General features: G+C 36.6%; 1 protein-coding gene across 2 annotated transcripts in view; it reads right to left on the bottom strand.

Moving 5' to 3' along the window:
* Window positions 1-1,762: 1,762 nt before the first annotated feature.
* The window catches only part of LOC127433319 (scavenger receptor cysteine-rich domain-containing group B protein-like), a 26,157-nt gene continuing 6,112 nt past the window's right edge, over window positions 1,763-21,807 (bottom strand). For both annotated transcript variants that reach the window (XM_051685114.1, XM_051685122.1), the window contains 10 exons: window positions 17,497-17,529; window positions 15,634-15,675; window positions 10,292-10,594; window positions 9,958-10,032; window positions 8,737-9,051; window positions 7,889-7,966; window positions 7,522-7,587; window positions 5,591-5,905; window positions 2,324-2,425; window positions 1,763-2,187 (listed from right to left, as the gene is read on the bottom strand). In XM_051685114.1, coding sequence (XP_051541074.1) covers window positions 1,871-2,187; window positions 2,324-2,425; window positions 5,591-5,905; window positions 7,522-7,587; window positions 7,889-7,966; window positions 8,737-9,051; window positions 9,958-10,032; window positions 10,292-10,594; window positions 15,634-15,675; window positions 17,497-17,529 — 1,646 coding nt within the window. In that variant the 3' untranslated portion in view covers window positions 1,763-1,870. The remainder of the gene's footprint in view (window positions 2,188-2,323; window positions 2,426-5,590; window positions 5,906-7,521; window positions 7,588-7,888; window positions 7,967-8,736; window positions 9,052-9,957; window positions 10,033-10,291; window positions 10,595-15,633; window positions 15,676-17,496; window positions 17,530-21,807) is intronic.

Here is a 21,807-nt window from a genome sequence, read left to right as displayed (position 1 = left end):
TCCGCGGTGTCATGCACAACGAGTCACGTGATAAGATGCACGGATTGACGGTCTCAGAAGCAGAGGCAACTCCGCCACCCGGATTGAGGTGAGTAACTGCGCCACCACGAGGACTTAGAGCGCATTGGGAATTGGGCATTCCAAATTGAGGAGAAAAAAATTATTATTTTGTTATTTTAGATCATGGCCATTTTAATTCAAGAAGCAGCCCTGCCTTTGTTAAAGAATATACAATAGATGCATAGTATACTTTATTACCATAAACATATTTTGACAAATATATTGACATATCACCCCAATATTTTATGAAGGTCTGTACATTAAAAAAGCTCAGTGTGACATCAAGAACATTACTCTTATTTCTTCTGTACAAAAGTAAATGTATACTTGGGTATCAAATATTTAATTACACATTATATATGATAACCTTAACATTCTTTTTGTCCCAAATTTGTTTCCTGGCTTGTAAAACAACCACCTAATATGCTAAGAGGTTAGACAATTAGGCCAATGACATGGTTTAGTTTCCTCAATACAAATGCAATACTCCTTGTATCCCAATTTTCATTTTCATACTATATTAAGAGAAGATAGATCAGAGAGAGTGAGGAAAAATATTGGTATTGAGGCCAGTTTGTATTCAAACATGGATTAGGAAAAATTGTGTTGGTAGTACTTATTTTGACCTAAATATAAAATGTTCAGTCAAAGTGGATCTGAGAACAGACCAAATCAAACATATGATCGTTTTTGACTGAATAATTAAAGCTGTTTTTCATTTAATTAAATGTTGAAGATATTCCGATGCAACAATACAATGTTCAGATATTTAACACATGAATATCTTAAGTGTCTTTCCTGTAACTGAACACTTTTAGCACTCAGTTAGGGGAAAATCCAAACAGTAAACAAACTGGTATATGTAACAAACCTAGTCATAGTCAGATGGTACAGTACATCGGTTTAAGTTTGGCAAAATTGACTTGGTGTCTGAGGTGTTTTCAGTCTAATGTCTCTATCAAAATGGCATGCATATGAAACGTAAACAAACAGATTCTAAAACTTTGGTTTTCACTGTATATCAATAGCCTCAAAAATGTGTTAAACTGTACACCTATGTGTGTATATGTTCTTGTAGTTCATAAAGTGCATAATTAGAATTTTCATTAATAATATTTATTACAGTTATTTATTTAACAGTTAATAGCATAAATTAATTTGGTCTTATTTCACACCCAATAACTATTTTATGTGTAAAATCTATTCTTCGGGATTATGGAGGCCCACATGTGACACGCAATATTCAATTGAGGAATATATGTGGATAAATAGACAATAAAATCAACAATTTGGATAATCAAAAAATAACAAATTAATGAAAAGACATATCCATGAATTAAAAATGCAATATTCAATTTATTTATTTATTTTTCTATTATCTACTGTCCTTTTATCGATTTCCCGCTGAGACGGGAGGGGGCGGTGCCTAATCTGCTGTCATCACTCATTGCCCAGATGTTACAGAAGCTTTCATTGGTCAATACTGTTTAAAGATGTCTGGCTTGTATTATAAATTGTTAAACTGAATATTGCATTTTTAATTGTTTTATGTATCTGTGTTTTTTTGAATTGGTTATTTATTGATTATCAAATTGTTGATTCTTTTTAGCTATTTATCCACATGTATGCAATTGATTGTTCAATTGATTTACTGATTTCTCAATTGATTGATTTATTTCTCAATTGATTATTGCGTGTCACATGTGGGCCCCCATACAGGATTGCCATGAGGTGTTATTTACAAAATGTATACAAGTCCTGGAGTCAAAACCTTTACCAGAGTGGTGGGCGGGGCTAACTGTGGGTGGAGTCATGAGAGTTCACATGTGACGCTGGCATCCTCTGAGTGGTCACAGTTGTGGACATTCCATGCTATGTGTGAGCACTGCATGAGAGTAGCTTCTGTGCCGGTGCATTTTAGATTGTCCAGGAGGATTGTGCCATGACCAGGCCCAAAGTACGCCTGCACTTGTGCGGCTCGGACCACCCCACAGCCCAGTTGCCTACACACCACCTTGGCATCTGGAAGATCCCAAGCGTCATCACACACGGTACCCCATTCTCCCCTCAGGTAAATCTCCACGCGGCCCTCGCAGCGATGAATCCCACCTACGAGCCTCATGGTACCTTGAAGGGAGAGATATAAGCTGCGTCACCTGAGGTGCCCTCTCTCTCTCATGTAAATATTTAGGTGAATTGGTTATTTGGGGTCCGATTATTTAAAAACCATCTGAGTGTCACATTTTGAATGTCAGGATTTTACCTTCCACTGGCGTTGTTGTTGTAGTTGCAGTTGTAGTTTTAGTAATCTTTTCTGTTATCCCAAACCCAAAGTCTCTTGCAATTACCTCAAAATGCAGAGCAGCTGAAAGACAGAAAGAAAGAGAAGCTTACTTTGATTAACTCTTGGAAAAATACATTTGACTCAACTTTATTTATCTGTAGTTTAGTCTTTCCCTCGCCACTTGAATGCTCATCTATTAGACACATGCATGCATATATTTATGCGTTAGTGGATGCACATGGCCCATACAGAGGTCAGCTTCATCTCTTGGTCTGTGCTGATGATGATGTGCTCTGACTCGCCTCTTTATTTTTCATTTAGACATGGCCAACTGGTGTACAGAGGGTACTGCTAAAAATGGGCCTTCTCTGCTGATCTTGTATCAGTTTTGTGATTTCTCTTGTGGTGGATAAGGTTGGGATTTTACTAAGAGTCAGTCAGTGTGAAAGAAGTGTGAGTATTGGTTGTGAGAGTAATGGTAGTTAAAGGATCAGTAAAGCACAGATGTGCGTATTTGTGAGTGTGCTTGAGGACTTGGCTTAGTTCAGCAGAACATTGTGTTGCGTTTGCAGTAAAGTGTGTGTGTATGTGTGTATGTGTGTGTGTCTGTGTGTGTTTGTGTGTGTGCATGTTTGTGTCTGTGTGTGTGTGTATGTATGCGTGTGTCTGTATGTGTCTGTGTGTGTGTGTGTGTGTGTGTGTGTGTGCGTGAATGCATGCCTGCGAGCATGCGTGTGTGTGTGTGTATGCATGTGTCTGTGTGTGTGTGTGTCTGTGTTTGTTTGTGTGTGTGTGTATGTGTGTCTGTGTGTGCGTGTATGCATGTGTCTGTCTGTATGTGTGTGTGTGTGTGTCTGTGTGTCTGTGTGTGTGTGTGTGTGTGTGTCTGTGTGTGTGTGTGTGTGTGTGTCTGTGTGTGTGTGTCTGTATGTGTCTGTGTGTGTGTGTGTGTGTGTGTGTGTATGTATGCGTGTGTCTGTATGTGTCTGTGTGTGTGTGTGTGTGCGTGCATGCCTGTGTGCATGCGTGTGTGTGTGTATGCATGTGTCTGTATGTGTGTGTGTGTCTGTGTTTGTTTGTGTGTGTGCGTATGTGTGTGTCTGTGTGTGTGTGTATGTATGTGTGTTTGTGTGTGTGCACGTTTGTGTCTGTGTGTGTGTGTGTGTGTGTGTGTGTGTGTGTGTGTATGTTTGCGTGTGTCTGAATGTGTCTGTGTGTGTGTGTGTGTGTGTGTGTGCATGCCTGCGTGCATGCGTGTGTGTGTGTATGCATGTGTCTGTATGTGTGTGTGTGTCTGTGTTTGTTTGTGTGTGCGTGTGTGTGTGTCTGTGTGTGTGTATGCATGTGTCTGTATGTGTGTGTGTGTCTGTGTTTGTTTGTGTGTGTGTGTGTCTGTGTGTGTGTATGCATGTGTCTGTCTGTATGTGTCTGTGTGTGTGTCTCTGTGTGTGCGCGTGCGTGCGTGTGTGTATGCATGTGTCTGTGTGTGTGTGTGTGTGTTCACTGTGAGTCTGTATGAATTTCATGAATGAAGGACTGACAGTGTGCACACAACTTGTGTGTATTGGACTGGCTTTTGAATGAATGTTTGTTTATGTTACATATAAAACATCTTATATGGGTAAATCTTTACGAAATCAGTCAAGAACATGTTCAGGCCAAAAAAAAATAAATATATATATATATATATTTGTCTAAAATAATAGTGCTTATTTTGAGCACTACAGTATCTTTTATATATATATATATAATGTTTTGTTTTCATGACAATTAAGCATACATTCTCATAACCATATTTACATAAATTGCACAGTATTTATACTATTATACTATTCTGTAATTTAGTGTTTTATACTATATTTATGCTGATTAAATAAAACATATTTTTATTGAAATATTATATTAAAATATTATAGTAAAAAGTATTGTATTACAGTAATGATAATCAAATAAGAATAACTTCTGAAAAGCTTACACATAAAACCAGACACAATGCAGTGAAGGGGTGGATTTACCCGTCTCTTCAGCCTATTGATGAATTGAATACATTTACTAGCAATTGTTATAATCAAAAGGTAATCAAAGCATTTTTAGTCATGTGCATTTATTCTGGTTATATTATAATTATGATTGTTGCAGGTCAGAGGTGTGACTGAGGGTCTGACCCATGTCAGGAATGCAGTTAACAGTGCTTTCTCGTTTAGCCCGGCTCCCACAGAACAAATATACATGTGAGTTGTAACTATTGATCATTTATTCAGTTTAAGAGTTTTATTGTGTTTAAGTATTAGGTCATTAATTGCTGACACAATTACATTCTTAGCATTCATCACTAAAAGTATATTTCTGCCTAACTTAGCATTGTTGCGTTTAGACGTATTGTCCTATCATCATGTTTGTTCCAGCTGATAAGGCCTGTGTCCCAGTGAGGTTCTCAACCTTGGGAGAAATGTGTTCTGTCTAATGATGTCATTGCAGGGACTGTTTGTAGTTTTGAGAATCATGTGACTAAGACAGAGGAACTAGACGCCAATTTATGTAAAGAGAAGACTTACTGACCCATTTCTGCTTACCAACTTGACTTAGTGTCTTAAAATATAATCTTTTGAATGATTGCATTCACGTAGTTAAACAGAACGTCATGTTTGTAAGATTTCTAGAATAATCCGTACTGTTCACCACCTATACTGATCTCTGTACTCGTCAGAGATGATGTCAATTCATTTGCATATGCCTATAATTACTGTTGTTTCTGTAATCTAAGTAATAATCACAGTAATCTCTGGGACATATTATGCTTAATTGACATGAAAAGAATGTTACAATGCAAAAGAAAAAAATCTTAATGGTCCAAAAATAGCCTTAAATTTCTTCATGTTAAATATTTTATTTCGATTTTGGGGGAAATGTGGCCTGGACATGTTTTTATGAGATTCATTAAATAATCAAAATAAAATAGTACTAATTTAAATACATTTCTGGAAATAAAATGATTTTCTCTGTGTATAACAAACAGTATATTTCTGTGAGTAAATACACTCACAAAATTAATGTACATGTTATGCACATTGTATATAAATGTGCAATGCTTGCCTTTAAAATAAAATTAATCTAGACGTGGTAATTCGTAATGATTTCTCTTAGACTACAACTCTTCTGTGGCATAACCGACTTGGATGACTGTAGTTTTTCAGAGACCTGTGTGTGCATTCTTTCATTCATATAATGTTTGCCGCCCCCTCTTACGTGCACAGATAACTCCGGCGTCTTCATGATGGCCGCAGTTGTGCTGTCCCCACCCCAGATTAAAGCAGTCGGTCAGCTTTTGCTCATTGCCACGACAGTCGATGTTATCCAGCAGTATGGGACCTGAACCATAGCCAAAGTAAGCCAGAGATTTGGCTGCAATGGGTGGCCCGCATCCCAGCTGTCTGCAGACCACTAAAGCATTGTCCATATCCCAGTCATCATCACACACGGTTCCCCAAACAGTAAAGTAGAGAACTTCCACTCGCCCCTGACAGCTGCTGTTACCATTCACTAAACGGATGTTTGGCTTCTCTGAAAAAAAGTTGGACAAAAAGGGTTAAAGCGAGACTTTAGAATAGAATAGATTAGAATAGAATAGAATAGAATAATTGCTTGCATGGTAAAAAGACTAGACCTGTATAAGTGCAGCTGACAGGGTTCCCACACCCTTGTACTAACAGATTTCCATTTTTTATGGTTGTATTACAAGATATAGATGTTTGAAAATAATTTATAGAGACCGCTTACAAATAGCAATTTCTAGTCAATTAAATATTTTATAGCATAGCATAACTTCATACATTTGTATTCTTTATAGAAATGTTCATTACTTTTGAAATTTGACCTAATTTCCACTCCTGAAAATCCATGACATTTTCAAGTATTCCATCACAGTGAAAGCAATAACCAGATTTTGATTAGAAATGTATATGAATGTACAAGAAAAAGAGTGTATTATGATGCTGTGGTCAACATAAATCAATCTATCCATCTATCTATATATCTATATATCTATCTGTCTATCTATCTGTCTGTCTGTCTGTCTGTCTGTCTATCTATCTGTCTGTCTGTCGGTCTGTCTGTCTATCTATCTATCTATATATCTATATATCTATATATCTATCTGTCTATCTATCTGTCTGTCTGTCTATCTATCTGTCTGTCGGTCTGTCTGTCTATCTATCTATCTGTCTATCTATCATCTGTCTGTCTCTCTCTGTTTCTGTCTGTCTATCTATCTGTCTGTCTGTCTGTCTATCTATCTATCTATCTATCTATCATCTGTCTGTCTCTCTTAGTTTCTGTCTGTCTGTCTTTTTTCTATCTATCTATCTATCTGTCTATCTATCTATCTATCTATCATCTGTCTGTCTATCATCTGTCTGTCTCTCTTAGTTTCTGTCTGTCTGTCTTTTTTCTATCTATCTATCTATCTATCTATCTATCATCTGTCTGTCTATCATCTGTCTGTCTCTCTTAGTTTCTGTCTGTCTGTCTTTTTTCTATCTATCTATCTATCTATCTATCTATCTATCTATCTATCTGTCTGTTTTCTTTCTACCTGTCCTTCTGTCTGTCTCTATTCTATCTATCTATCTATCTGTCTGTCTGTCTGTCTGTCTGTCTGTCTGTCTGTTTGTCTGTTTTCTTTCTATCTGTCCTTCTGTCTGTCTCTCTTCTATCTATCTATCTATCTATCTATCTATCTATCTATCTGTCTGTTTTCTTTCTACCTGTCCTTCTGTCTGTCTCTATTCTATCTATCTATCTATCTATCTATCTGTCTGTCTGTCTGTCTGTCTGTCTGTCTGTTTGTCTGTTTTCTTTCTATCTGTCCTTCTGTCTGTCTCTCTTCTATCTATCTATCTATCTATCTATCTATCTATCTATCTATCTATCTTATCTATCTATCTTATATATCTATCTATCATCTGTCTGTCTCTCTTTGTTTCTGTCTGTCTCTCAGTCTGTCTTTTCATTTTAAATGTTTTTCAAAATCACTTCATATCATAAGTGTATCCTGTAGTATCCAGTCACAGAAACTATTGACTACAGTGGTATAATTCAGTAGCATCAGAGATGATATTGCAGAATAAGGCACTACTGAGGATGTCATTAGAAGCTTCATTAGACAGTGTTATTTGAACCTTTTGTTGTCGGAGCTGCAGTGGTCGTAGTGGTTGTCGTCTGAGTCATTACTGTCATTTCTGTCACTGAAGGAAACAGGAAAACAAGATGGATAAAGAATGAGAACAGTGCCTGCTCAGTTTGGCATTGTGTGGCAGCAGTGATGTTTTGAAATCATGCCATCTGCTGGTGCTTGAAGGTATAAACCGGTGTGTGACAGATGGTCTGTTCACTTTATCCGGTTGTAAATGCCAAACCTGAAGGCTAGACACAGCAGTTAAAACTATTGACTATTAATTCTATTAATTCTGTATATTAATGAAAATTTATATGAATTAATATTAATGAAGCTACTGGCCCTGCGTGCAATAGAGGCACCATATATACCTGCTGTGCTTTCTGTAAAGATGAATCCTCGTCCTAAAGTCTCTGTGTTGATAGAGGGGACAGTGGTGGAAGTTGAACCTGCAATTTGAGAAAGCGTGTGTGCTAAGAACTGCAATTAAAGCCATACAGTATTATTGAATATTCACGTACAATGGGGTCCAAAAGTCTGAGACCACATTGAAAATCTGGGATTTAAACCTGAAAATAAACTTGTTTTGTAGGAAAGTAGGAAAGTTGTCAGATTAGGAATAATGTAAAACAAAGAAAAGTTATGTGGTAAAATGAAGAAGAATTGTTTAGGAGTCTGAACTATTTCTATATCAAATGCAAGTAAATTTGTGACAATGATCATGTTAACTCCTTTTCTTGCTTCCATTGAAGCACACAATTTCCTTTTTGGGACAAACTCAAATCATGCTGGAATTACATGGTTCATGCCAGCTTGAGTGCATGCTGTCATACTTAGAAATTCTGAAATTGTGTACATGTACAAGTAATTTATTTAGTACTTTTTTGTTTAGTAAATTATTAAATAATTCAAAATAACTAGTTCACTAGTGGTAACAGACTTTTGGACCCCACTGTAAGTTATGGTACACATTTTAACGTTTACAGATTTACCCCATTGACTTCTATTGTAAGTGTCTCACTGGAACACAGGTTTGTGCTTTTTTTTTTTTAAAGAAAAGGAGGGACGAGTTGAAATACATTTTTGTGGTTATCAGCATTATGCCACACATGCTTTCGATTGAGCTTCACTTGTGTTGAACCCAGAATATTCCTTTAATTCAACAGAAAACATCCATTTTCTTTTAAAAGAGCTGTGATTGGTCAGAATGCTAACCCACCTGAGCAGATGACACCTGCGTCCTCATGATGGCCACAGTTATGAATTCCCCAGCCAAGGCTGTAACAGGTAGCCAGGTTACTCTCGTGACCATTACAGTTCACATTGTCCAGCAAAATCAGTCCAGTCCCGTAGCCGAAGTAGGCGTTGGTAGTCGCGGCGACAGCTTGTCCACAGCTGATTTGTTGGCACACGACTGCTGCATCTCTCATGCTCCAATCATCATCACACACGGTTCCCCAACTGCCCCCGTAGTAGATCTCAACTCTGCCCTGGCACCGGTCCAAACCCCTTGCCAATCGTATGGTACCATCTCCTATACCAAAGGAAGGGACGTTTTATGGCTTTATGACTGAATATGCCAGCTAAACATTACAACCCTTTGATGCCAACTCAAGTCCGTTCACCAAAGAGATTTTGTTTAGATTCATTCACTGATGCATTCATTAACCATTTCTGTAATGACATCTTTCAGACAAATGTGTGTCATCTAAAACTGTAATGAAACATTATGAAATCCTGCTATGAAATACATGTTCTTTTCAATAGAAACCCTAGTTTAAATTCAGCTACACTTCGGCCTCAGATCTCATATAGTTTGGTCCTCCATGGAGGGTGTGGACAGGTTATTGGTAATTTTAGTCTGCTGAGCTCAACACTGTATTGAATATGTGGCAAAACGCCAAAGGAACAAAGCATCAACTGATGATTCCATACCATGAAGATATCATATAATTCCCCAAACAAATTCCCATTGCGCTAACTTTCTTTAGATATAACATATGAATCAGACATGGGTGGCTGCCTCTAATGACTAAAGCAGGACTGGGAAGACATGAAAAACACAAGAATAGGACAAACGCAATATCCCCAGAAAGGTTCTGTGGTGGCCTTTAGTCCATAGCTTATTGCTGCAGCCAAAATTCTATAAGTGCTATGTTAAAAGTAAGATTGTGCTCATATGAAACATAACATCCATCCATCCATTTCCTATACATTCTTATCCTTTTGCATGATTACATTGCGGAAGGCCGTGTCAAAAACTTTTTGCCACACCTACAAATGGAAATTGTACACAAATGTCACTCTCTGTTTGTGTGAGTGTGTGAGTGTGTGAGTGTGTGAGTGTGTGTGTGTGTTAGTGTGTGTGTGAGAGAGAGAGAGTGTGAGTGTGTGTGTGTGTGTGAGTGTGAGTGTGAGTGTGTGTGTGTGTGCAACTTACTTATTCCAGAGATCAGACGGGACGGTGTAGTTGGCTCTAGGCCTGCTCGAGACTCAACAACATTAACATTTTTGCCTGCATCAGAGAGAGAGAGAGAGAGAGACAACTTATCATTGACTTAAATCTTGATGGTTTCAACATTAAGCTAGTTATTAATTAGTAACCTAGTAAGTTATTAATCCAAGTTTTTACAATAACAGTATGTTGGATTTGTCTAGCCAGCACAATTATCTCCCAGAAGTTACATGAAGAATCTACAAAGCTTACATCATATAGGAAACACAAACTAGCAGAGGTCTTTCAGAATGTAAGTATCACTGCTCCCTCAGCATACCTCTACAGGTAACAGCCACATCTTCATAGTGGTAGCAGTTATGGATCCCCCATCCCTGATTCCCACATTGACTCAAGTCCATCTCTCCCCCTTTACAGTCCACGTTGTCCAGCAGAATTGGGCCAGAACCTTGTCCAAATCTGGAGCTGCTCCCCACAGCCACTGCAAGTCCACAGTCCAGCTGGCGGCAGATCACATTAGCATCCACCATGTCCCAGTCGTCATCACACACCGTGCCCCATGTGCCATTATGGAGCACCTCCACACGTCCCTCACACTGGTTTCTGCCATTCACCAGCCGCACTGAAGGTTTGATGTGGAAGAAGAGCAGGTAATCAGAATAACCAGCCTGAAGTACTTAAAGTCTGTTTTCGTGTCATGCTGTCATGCTAATGTTCTTATAAGGACTTTAGGCAAAACTGGCTTTTATATGGCACTATATTTATTTCTTGTGTTTTCCATGTGTATTATTTTTCCATACAAAAGCGTACTGTGGCAATACCGAGGTGCAGTGATTTTATCTGATTGTAATACTAGGGTACTTTGTTATATACCTTGGTGCTGAATGATTACCATGGTACTTGACCAAAAAAAAAAAAAAAAAAAGAGACATAGTATTACCAGGTTAAAAGGTACTGTTGTGGTACAGTGATGGTGATAGATGGTAATACCATGGTACTTTGGTATTGCATGGTACTGAATTATTAACAAATTGATTCATGTACCATGGCATTAACATGGCCCTCCAATTTACGTCAAAGAACACCATGATATTACCATTGTGCATGTCCAAAAACATGGTATTAACATGATACATGTCTAAAAACATGGTATTACATGATACATGTCCAAAAACATAACATTACCATGATGTATGTCCTAAAACTTTTACAAACATGCTATTACCATGATGTATGTCTAAAAACATGGTATTACCATGATACATGTCTAAAAACATGGTATTTCCATGATGTATGTACAGAAAATGTGGTATTACTATGATACATGTCCAAAAACATGGTATTGCCGTGATTTATGTCCAAAAACATGGTATTACCATAACATGACAAAAAACATGATGTTAACATGATGTATGTCCAAAAACATGGTGTTAACATGATGTATGTCCAAAAACATGGTATTACCATGATGTATGTCCAAAAAACAGTTTTACAGTGATACATGTCAAAAAACATGATATTACCATGATACATTTCTAAAAACAGTGTTACCATGATACATGTTCAAAAACATGGTATTACCATGATGTATGTCCAAAAACATGGTGTTACCATGATGTATGTCCAAAAACATGGTGTTAGCATGATATATGTCCAAAAACATGGTATTACCATGATGTATGTCCAAAAAACTGTTTTACAGTGATACATGTCCAAAAACATGATATTACCATGATACATTTCCAAAAACATGGTGTTACAATGACACATGTCCAAAAACATGGCATTACCATGATACATGTCCAAAAACATGGTGTTACCATGATGTATGTCCAAAAACATGGTGTTACCATGATGTATGTCCAAAAACATGGTATTGCCATCATACATGTCCAAAAATATGGTTTTACCATGATATATGTCCAAAAACATGGTATTACCATGATGTATGTCCAAAAAACTGTTTTACAGTGATACATGTCCAAAAACATGATATTACCATGATACATTTCCAAAAACATGGTGTTACCATGATGTATGTCCAAAAACATGGTATTATCATGATGTATGTCCAAAAACATGCTGTTACCATAATACATGTCCGAAAAACATGGTATTACCATGATACTTGTAAACAAAAACATGGCATTACTGTGATACATGTCTAAAAACATGGTATTATCATCATTAAGTACATGTCCAAAAACATGGTATTACCGTGATACATGTTAAAAAAAACCCTGCTTTACAGTGATACATGTCCAAAAAACATGGTATTACCGTGATACATGTAAAAAAAAAAGAACCTTGGTATTATTGTGATACATGTCCAAAAAACATGTTAAAATATGATACATGTCCGAAAAACATGGTATTACCATGATACATGTAAAAAATACATGGTATTACCATGATGTATGTCCAAAAACATGGTGTTACCATGATGTATGTCCAAAAACATGGTGTTAGCATGATATATGTCCAAAAACATGGTATTACCATGATGTATGTCCAAAAAACTGTTTTACAGTGATACATGTCCAAAAACATGATATTACCATGATACATTTCCAAAAACATGGTGTTACAATGACACATGTCCAAAAACATGGCATTACCATGATACATGTCCAAAAACATGGTGTTACCATGATGTATGTCCAAAAACATGGTATTACCATGATGTATGTCCAAAAACATGGAGTTACAATGATACATGTCCAAAAACATGGTATTGCCATCATACATGTCCAGAAATATGGTTTTACCATGATATATGTCCAAAAACATGGTATTACCATGATGTATGTCCAAAAAACTGTTTTACAGTGATACATGTCCAAAAACATGATATTACCATGATACATTTCCAAAAACATGGTGTTACAATGACACATGTCCAAAAACATGCCATTACCATGATACATGTCCAAAAACATGGTGTTACCATGATGTATGTCCAAAAACATGGTATTACCATGATACATGTAAAAAAACACATGGTATTACCATGATACATGTCCAAAAATATGGTTTTACCATGATGTATATCCAAAAACATGGTATTACCATGATACATGTCCAAAAACATGGTTTTACCATGATGTATATCCAAAAACATGGTATTGGCATGATACATGTAAAAACACATAATATTACCATCATATGGGTCCAAAAACATGGTTTTACTGTGATGTACAGTATGCCCAAAAACATGGTATTACCATGATACATGTAAAAAAAAAACACATGGTATTACCATGATACATGTCCAAAAATATGGTTTTACCATGATGTATATCCAAAAACATGGTATTACCATGATACATGTCCAAAAACATGGTTTTACCATGATGTATATCCAAAAACATGGTATTGGCATGATACATGTAAAAACACATAATATTACCATCATATGGGTCCAAAAACATGGTTTTACTGTGATGTACAGTATGCCCAAAAACATGGTATTACCATGATACATGTAAAAAAAAACCACATGGTATTACCATGATACATGTCCAAAAATATGGTTTTACCATGATGTATGTCCAAAAACATGGTGTTACCATGATGTATGTCCAAAAACATGGTGTTAGCATGATATATGTCCAAAAACATGGTATTACCATGATGTATGTCCAAAAAACAGTTTTACAGTGATACATGTCAAAAAACATGATATTACCATGATACATTTCTAAAAACAGTGTTACCATGATACATGTTCAAAAACATGGTATTACCATGATGTATGTCCAAAAACATGGTGTTACCATGATGTATGTCCAAAAACATGGTGTTAGCATGATATATGTCCAAAAACATGGTATTACCATGATGTATGTCCAAAAAACTGTTTTACAGTGATACATGTCCAAAAACATGATATTACCATGATACATTTCCAAAAACATGGTGTTACAATGACACATGTCCAAAAACATGGCATTACCATGATACATGTCCAAAAACATGGTGTTACCATGATGTATGTCCAAAAACATGGTATTACCATGATGTATGTCCAAAAACATGGAGTTACAATGATACATGTCCAAAAACATGGTATTGCCATCATACATGTCCAAAAATATGGTTTTACCATGATATATGTCCAAAAACATGGTATTACCATGATGTATGTCCAAAAAACTGTTTTACAGTGATACATGTCCAAAAACATGATATTACCATGATACATTTCCAAAAACATGGTGTTACAATGACACATGTCCAAAAACATGCCATTACCATGATACATGTCCAAAAACATGGTGTTACCATGATGTATGTCCAAAAACATGGTATTACCATGATACATGTAAAAAAAAAACACATGGTATTACCATGATACATGTCCAAAAATATGGTTTTACCATGATGTATATCCAAAAACATGGTATTACCATGATACATGTCCAAAAACATGGTTTTACCATGATGTATATCCAAAAACATGGTATTGGCATGATACATGTAAAAACACATAATATTACCATCATATGGGTCCAAAAACATGGTTTTACTGTGATGTACAGTATGCCCAAAAACATGGTATTACCATGATACATGTAAAAAAAAAACACATGGTATTACCATGATACATGTCCAAAAATATGGTTTTACCATGATGTATATCCAAAAACATGGTATTGGCATGATACATGTAAAAACACATAATATTACCATCATATGGGTCCAAAAACATGGTTTTACTGTGATGTACAGTATGCCCAAAAACATGGTATTATCATGATACATGACCAAAAACATGGTATTACCATTATTCATGGCCAAAAATCATGGTAAAACATAATACATGTCCAAAAACGTGGTATTACCGTGATGCATGTAAAAAAACAAACAAACAAAAAACATAGTATTACCATCATATGGGTCCAAAAACATGGTTTTACTGTGATGTACAGTATGCCCAAAAACATGGTATTACCATTATTCATGGCCAAAAAACATGGTAAAACATGATACATGTCCAAACAACATGGTATTACCATAATACATGTACAGTGTGTCCAAAAACATAACATTACCATGGTACATGTCCAAAAAAACATGGTTTTACCATGACACATGTCCAAAACATGATATTACCGTGATTCATGTCAGAAAACATAGCATTACCATTGTGACATGTCCAAACAAAGCATGGTGATGCCATAGTACTTTTTGGTACTTCTTTTGTTAGTACTGTTAGCTCAGCTGAAGGTCACAGTGAAGCCCATATGAAAAGCTCCTCTGGCTCAGTGTGTGTTACTGAATGAATAACTCAAGGAAAAACAGACCAGCACGGCTCTAGTATAATGATATAATAAACCCAGTAAGAATGTCCCTAATCCCCTTCAACTTAAGGCACAATAATCAGTCTAAATATGACTCCAAGAAATGAATGAGAAAGGAAAGAGAGAGAGAGGGGACATGGCATAGAGGTAGAAGTGTGTAAGTTAAGCAAGAAAAAGTGACCTTTTTTTTTCTTGTGATTTGGAGGCCATTATGATTTGTTCTTTATGTTTCTCTTGCTGTCCCTGTGTTTCTGCCAGTGGGCGAGGGCAACCTGTCTTCTCTTGGGGTGTGTTCTTGTATAAAGATATTTGGGTCAGGTAAGAAAGGGTGAGAAAGAGCTGCTCAGAAAACGCTCACCTTGAGACTGTGTTGTCATTGAGACGGCTCTTGTGTTATTGGCTGTGAGAAAAAAAAGAGAGAGAGAGAACACAACCATTTTGGTCAAATTATTTGTTGAAAGGAGGTTCTTGGCCCTCCATACCTACAGCCCTCTATATCTACTACATCTATTTTCCTGTAATTTTAGACTCAGCAATGACAATTCTGCTCAGTCTGTGGTACCAGAGTCTGTAGAACAGAACTATGTACAGAAATATGCGTGGGACGACAAAAACATAATCAAATCCAGTGAACAAACTGGTGGAGTGGTGAAAATGATCAATAGTTCTGCTTGGCAGGTATATCTGCAAATTCATGTCTACTTAAACCTAAAGCCCAAAGTATACTTTGATTTTGACGCAAATGCTCAGTGTCTGCGTACAGTCGAACGCAAGCCTGTCAAAGTATACTCTATATGACAGTGCGTGCATTCACTGGCGTTTGTCATATGCACGCTACGGCTGCTTTGAGATATACTATTTCTCTTCAGCAGTTTAGACCCATCAAGATGTCTTTATAGTCCTTCAGACTGGAGTTATACAATTACAGGTCTCTCCTGACCTCCTCACACACGTTCTTGACATGCAAATCCACTGTTGTTGTTTTTACCTTCGTCACCTGTTGTTTAGCTGCGATTATGTCATCTTCTAGCGGTTCTTAGTGACAACAACAGCCCAAATGTGAGTGCTGCACTAACAATATTTTGCATGTTAATTATGGTGGTATGCCATATTACAAATACCGTCACATGTCTTATAAGCACAGAATCATAAAAATTTCATCATAGCTTTTCTTTGTCCACTGGAAATCTTTAGATAAAACATGAATATATAATTATAAATCTTAAATATATACTGTATAGATTAAACCCTTTTAAGTTAAGACTGGCCAGACTTGTTGCCTAGGTTACTTTCTCTAGTACAAAGCCCAGTCCTCCCTTCCCTCCACGGACACATTGGTCACTTTCACTCGAGGGTTTGTTTTCTTCTGTTTTGAAGAAGTATTGAGACATTGTTGTGTATTACCATGAATCAATGGTGTAGGATTTCAGCATCTCACAAAGACAGCACAAAAGAGGCTTTTAACTAACACGTCCCATTTAGGTCAATTCACAGGCTTCTCTGCTTATTGATGTTAATGTCACTGTAACATTAGTCCCTTTCAAGTTAATATCCCAGGCATGTGGCTTAGGTCACCTATACTGCACATTTGAAGCATTTGTGTTAATATAGATCATACAATATAGAAGTGCAACCTCTATTTTCAGCCAACTAGGATGTGCCTTTTCTGAATAAATGTGAGTGGTGTTTGCCCATGCAAAACTTGACATCATGATGCTAAGGTGTTCTGGGTGATTGCCAGGGTGTTGCTACAGGATGTGGTTGCTAGGGTGTTTTGAGTAGTTTTAGCACGTTGCTGTATGGTTGCTAAAGTGTTCTGGGTGGTTTCTTGGTGGTTGCTTACTTGCCCTAGATATGACTCGGGTCCTTCCTTCAGTGGAAGTCTATGGGATTATTTTGCCTGTTTTATCGACCGCCAGACATCGATCTTTTTGAAAAGGAATAGCCACAACAAGACACATGATTTGAGGGATCATTCATGACTGTGGGACAAATGTGCAGGACGACTGACAGTACACACTGATGTTTAATACGTTGTGTTAGGGGTTTGTTCAAATCACTAACCCTTTAGTATATATGAGAAATAGTAATAGTAATGGTTGCATTAGCACGCACACCACTAATTAATACAAAAGTGACTGTGTAAGATTACTGATAGCATTACATTAGTACTGCGTACAGTATGAGAAGTAATGTAAAAATGATTTGTGATAATACTTACTGGCAAAAGATCTTCGTCTAAGTTTGAGATCTCCTGCACACAGAAAAAGATAAAAGATTAAAAGAGAATTAAACATAAACCGTACACTGTAAAAAAACAAAATGTGTAAAATTTATGGAGCAATGGCTAATAATTATGTGAAGACAGCGCAGATTGTCACTCACACAAAAATAAAGCAATAAACATCAACTTAACAACATAAAATGAAACATAAAACACCCCAATGTACATAACTGATGTCAAGAAAAAACAAAAAACAAAAAAAACATTTTTTTTTAAAAATATAACAAATGATGGGTCACACAGGGACTTCTGGACACGCCTGATTATTATTTTTCATGTAATTTTCAATAAAGTTAACTGTAAAAGTACAATTATTGTCTTGTTAAACACAGTCTAAATCTTCACTATTAACTATAAGGCAATTCATACTTTTTACATCTAAGAAACTTAATTTTTTTCAGTATTTTACATAGAATCACATATATTATCATGTAGCATTTTACATTCTTTTCCCATTAAAATGATGAAAATGTTTTACAGTCTACTATAAATCTCCTCATTAAGAACCTCAAGATCTATAAGTGAACTTTAATTCTCAATCAAAATATTATTATTATTATTATTATTTACCAGAGTGATTTTTTTGCAAGAACGGTTTACCTTTCTGCTGACCTAACAACAATCACCTATCACATTTCAGACGGACACACACACACACACACACACATCCCACTGTAATTACACGATTCATGTACTGTCAGTGATCTAATTGGAATTGAGTTTTTCTAGGTACAACAGAGGAGACGTTCTCAAAAGCACATGCTGATGCTCTGACACGTATACAGCATCTTCTTAAATGTCCATGTCCCCTTTTAGCCCTCAGTTCACCTGTCTTTTCATCAGGGGATCTGCCACTTCAAGATTTACGGGGACATTAGATCCTGAGCGGACTCTGAAAAATTACTTGGATTGTTTTGTTCCACTAGAATGCATTAAGTCTGGAGGCTTTTTCTTCTTTTCTTGATTTTCTTTAAAACAGCTTGTCACAATAAAGCATGCTTTTTTAAAGACAACGAATTGATATACTGGTTAAAGCTCAGGCTGGTTACTAAAAGCATGTTGATTTGAGCCCTGTGAGGGGTGTGAATGACGTGGGTTTAATATTTAGGGTTACGGGATTGTTCAAATCACTAACCCCATGTTAGCAAGCACCACTATAAAATTCAACCTGATCTCAAGAAAATTACATGACTGTGGTGACATTTTTGCAAAATGATACAAAATTACATGTTTGTTAAACGTAGGTGAAATGTCCACCGTGTGGCGCTAAAAGCGAGTTAAATGTTCTCCCAATCAGATGAGGATTTTAAGGTTAATGCTCATCTAAAGCGACCTCCCTACCCTAAACCTTCAACCTAAATCTAACCGATAGTGTCAGAAAAAGCAAATGTGAGATGAAAAACACAATTAACATCATTCTGTGCTGCTTATATGACACTTTGGGTTCACATGTGGACTCGTGTGCTCTTCAGGACTCGTATCCCGCTCCTTTACATCACAAGTGTAACGCTCTATCAGTCGAGCTGCCGCACAATTTGATCACACTCAAACAAGCTTGTAAATGTCATTGATTATGTCATGCAAACATTAAAATAAGTCATGCGCTATAGTAAAAGTGTTTAGATGTCATAAGATAGCATTGTGTGAGGAACAGAGTGAAAAGTAAGTGTTTATGAAATGATAATCTGCTGTTTTACTCGTGATTTGTGTGAAAGTGAATAAAAGTCATTGTTATCTTTCATTGATCTAGTTGTCATCTAGTGTTCATTTCACCAGGAAACTGACACCATACGTCAGGGCCGGAGTGGCAGTCGGGAAGATCGGGAGAATTCCCGCTGGGCCGGTCAAAAATTGGTCCGGTTAGGGCCGCATGTTGATTGACAAACTTTCATCATATGTCGCATAACAATTGCCAACAGTCCGTAACATCCGGTATTTAATGTGTGTGACTTTCTGTCTTCTGCTGAACACAAATTAAGCTTTTTAGAAGAATTTCTCAGTTCTGTTGGTCCTTTCAATGCAAGTGAATGGTGATCAGAACTCAGAAGGTACAAAAATCACATAAATGCAGCATAAAAGTAATCCATACAACTCCAGTGGTTTAATCCATGTCTTCAGAAGTGATATGATAGCTGTGGGTGTGAAACAGATCAATATTTATGTTTTTTACTATAAATTCTCCTCCCTGCCCAGTAGGGGGCAGTATGCATATGTAAATCACCAAAAACAGAAGAAGAACTCTTACGAGAGAAGAGCGCTTATGAAAGTGAAAGTGGAGATTTATAGTAAAAAATGACTTAATTATTGATCTGTTTCTCTCCGCTTCTCATTTACTTGCATTGAATGGACCTACAGAGCTGAAATATTCTTCTAAACATCTTCATGTTCTGCAGAAGAAAGTCATACACATCTGGGATGGCATGAGGTTGAGGAAATGATCAAATATCCCTTTAACATTCACTTATTCTTACATCACATACAATGATGTCTTATGACAAAGTGAAAATCTTAGTGAATGTCGTATGTGGTATAGTGACATGGAGAGCTTAAATAATTTAAGTAATTGCATATATTGCATATTTTTGCTGTGATCTTGTTTTATTGTTATCATCTTCACCTCCAACCCCCCTTTTGGGTGTGGGCTGACTTGGACATGACATCCCGGGCTGAATATGAATCCCACTCTGACCCTGCCATACGTACAACAAGACACGTAAAAATTATTCTGAAATTCCAAAATGTACAAGTAGTAATGTGATTCTATGAGACCAGGTTGATAAAATTCATGGCAATGTTCATTGGAGATATTGTGAGAAAGTTGCAGAAACAAATTCCACCAGGCCTGGTTGTGTGACAGTTAATAACATATTAATCACTATCATTCACAATTAAAGGAATATTCCGGGTTCAGTACAAGTTCAGCTCAATTGACAGCATTTGTAGAATAATGTTGAGTACCACAAAAATTAATTTCGACTCGTCCCTCCTTTTCTTTAATAAAAGCACAAATGTGTGTTCCAGTGAGACACTTACAATGGAAGTCAATGGGGTCAATCTGTAGAGGGTTTAAAGTCAGAAATGTGAAGCTTATAATTTATAAAAGCATTAAAAAACTCATGTATTATTTGAGCTGTAAAGTTCTTTAAATCGTAATTGTTACAATCATTTTAGGGTTTAGTGTTTGTTGACATTACATCGTCATGGCAACAAAGTTGTAAAATTGTCTATATCTTTCCACAGATGCGGTTAGTAAGTGATTTTCTCACAGTAAAATCATGTTAACACACATATTGTTTATGTCTTGTGTCTATACTTTTGAAACAGTGAGTATTTTAATGTTTACAGATTGACCCCATTGACTTCCATTGTAAGTGTCTCAATGGAGGGATGAGTCAAAACTGACTTCTGTGGTAATTGACATTATGCCACAAATGCTGTCGATTGAAATTAACTTGTGTTGAACCAGGAATATTCCTTTAACCAGCTGCAGCACAAACATGCTTGCTCTCTCTCTCTCTCACACACACACACACACACACACACACACAAACTTGTTTTATATCATTGTGGGGACTCTCCATAGACTTCCATGCATTTTATGGATTTTATACAGATCTAACGATACCCCTAACCCTACCCCTAAACCTAACACTCACAGAAAACTTTCTACATTTTTACATTTTCAATAAATCATTTAGTATGTTTAATAAGCCATTTCCCTCATGGGGACTGCTGGCTGGACCACACAATGTAGGTTTTCTCAGGTTTTACTATCCTTGTGGGGACACACACACACACACACACACACACACACACATTCACAATCTTCTAAGGTCACTCTCTTTCATATATCTACATTACATCTTCATAAATCTTTATATACAGTGAACCATGAAAGTATTTGTACACTGAAGGCACACTTAAAGGGATAGTTCACCCACAAATGAAAATTCTCTCATTATTTACTCACCCTCATGATATCTCAGGTGTGTTTGACTTTTCTTTCTTCAGCAGAACACATTTGAAGAAAAATAGAAAAATGTCTCCGCTCAGTAGTTCCTTAAAATGCAAGTGAATGGAGATTTCTCTTTTGAAACTCCAAAAATCACAGACAGTCATCATAAACATCATCCATACGACTCCAGCGGTTAATGTCTTCTAAAGCGACACGATCACTTTTGATGTGAAAAAATATCAATATTTAAGTACTTTTTCACAGCACTATAGTTAAAGTTAGTTCTGCAGAAG

Source organism: Myxocyprinus asiaticus, chromosome 4, assembly GCF_019703515.2.
Source record: "Myxocyprinus asiaticus isolate MX2 ecotype Aquarium Trade chromosome 4, UBuf_Myxa_2, whole genome shotgun sequence".
Taxonomy (NCBI): Eukaryota; Metazoa; Chordata; class Actinopteri; order Cypriniformes; family Catostomidae; genus Myxocyprinus; species Myxocyprinus asiaticus.
This window is presented reverse-complemented; position numbering and strand designations above follow the sequence as displayed.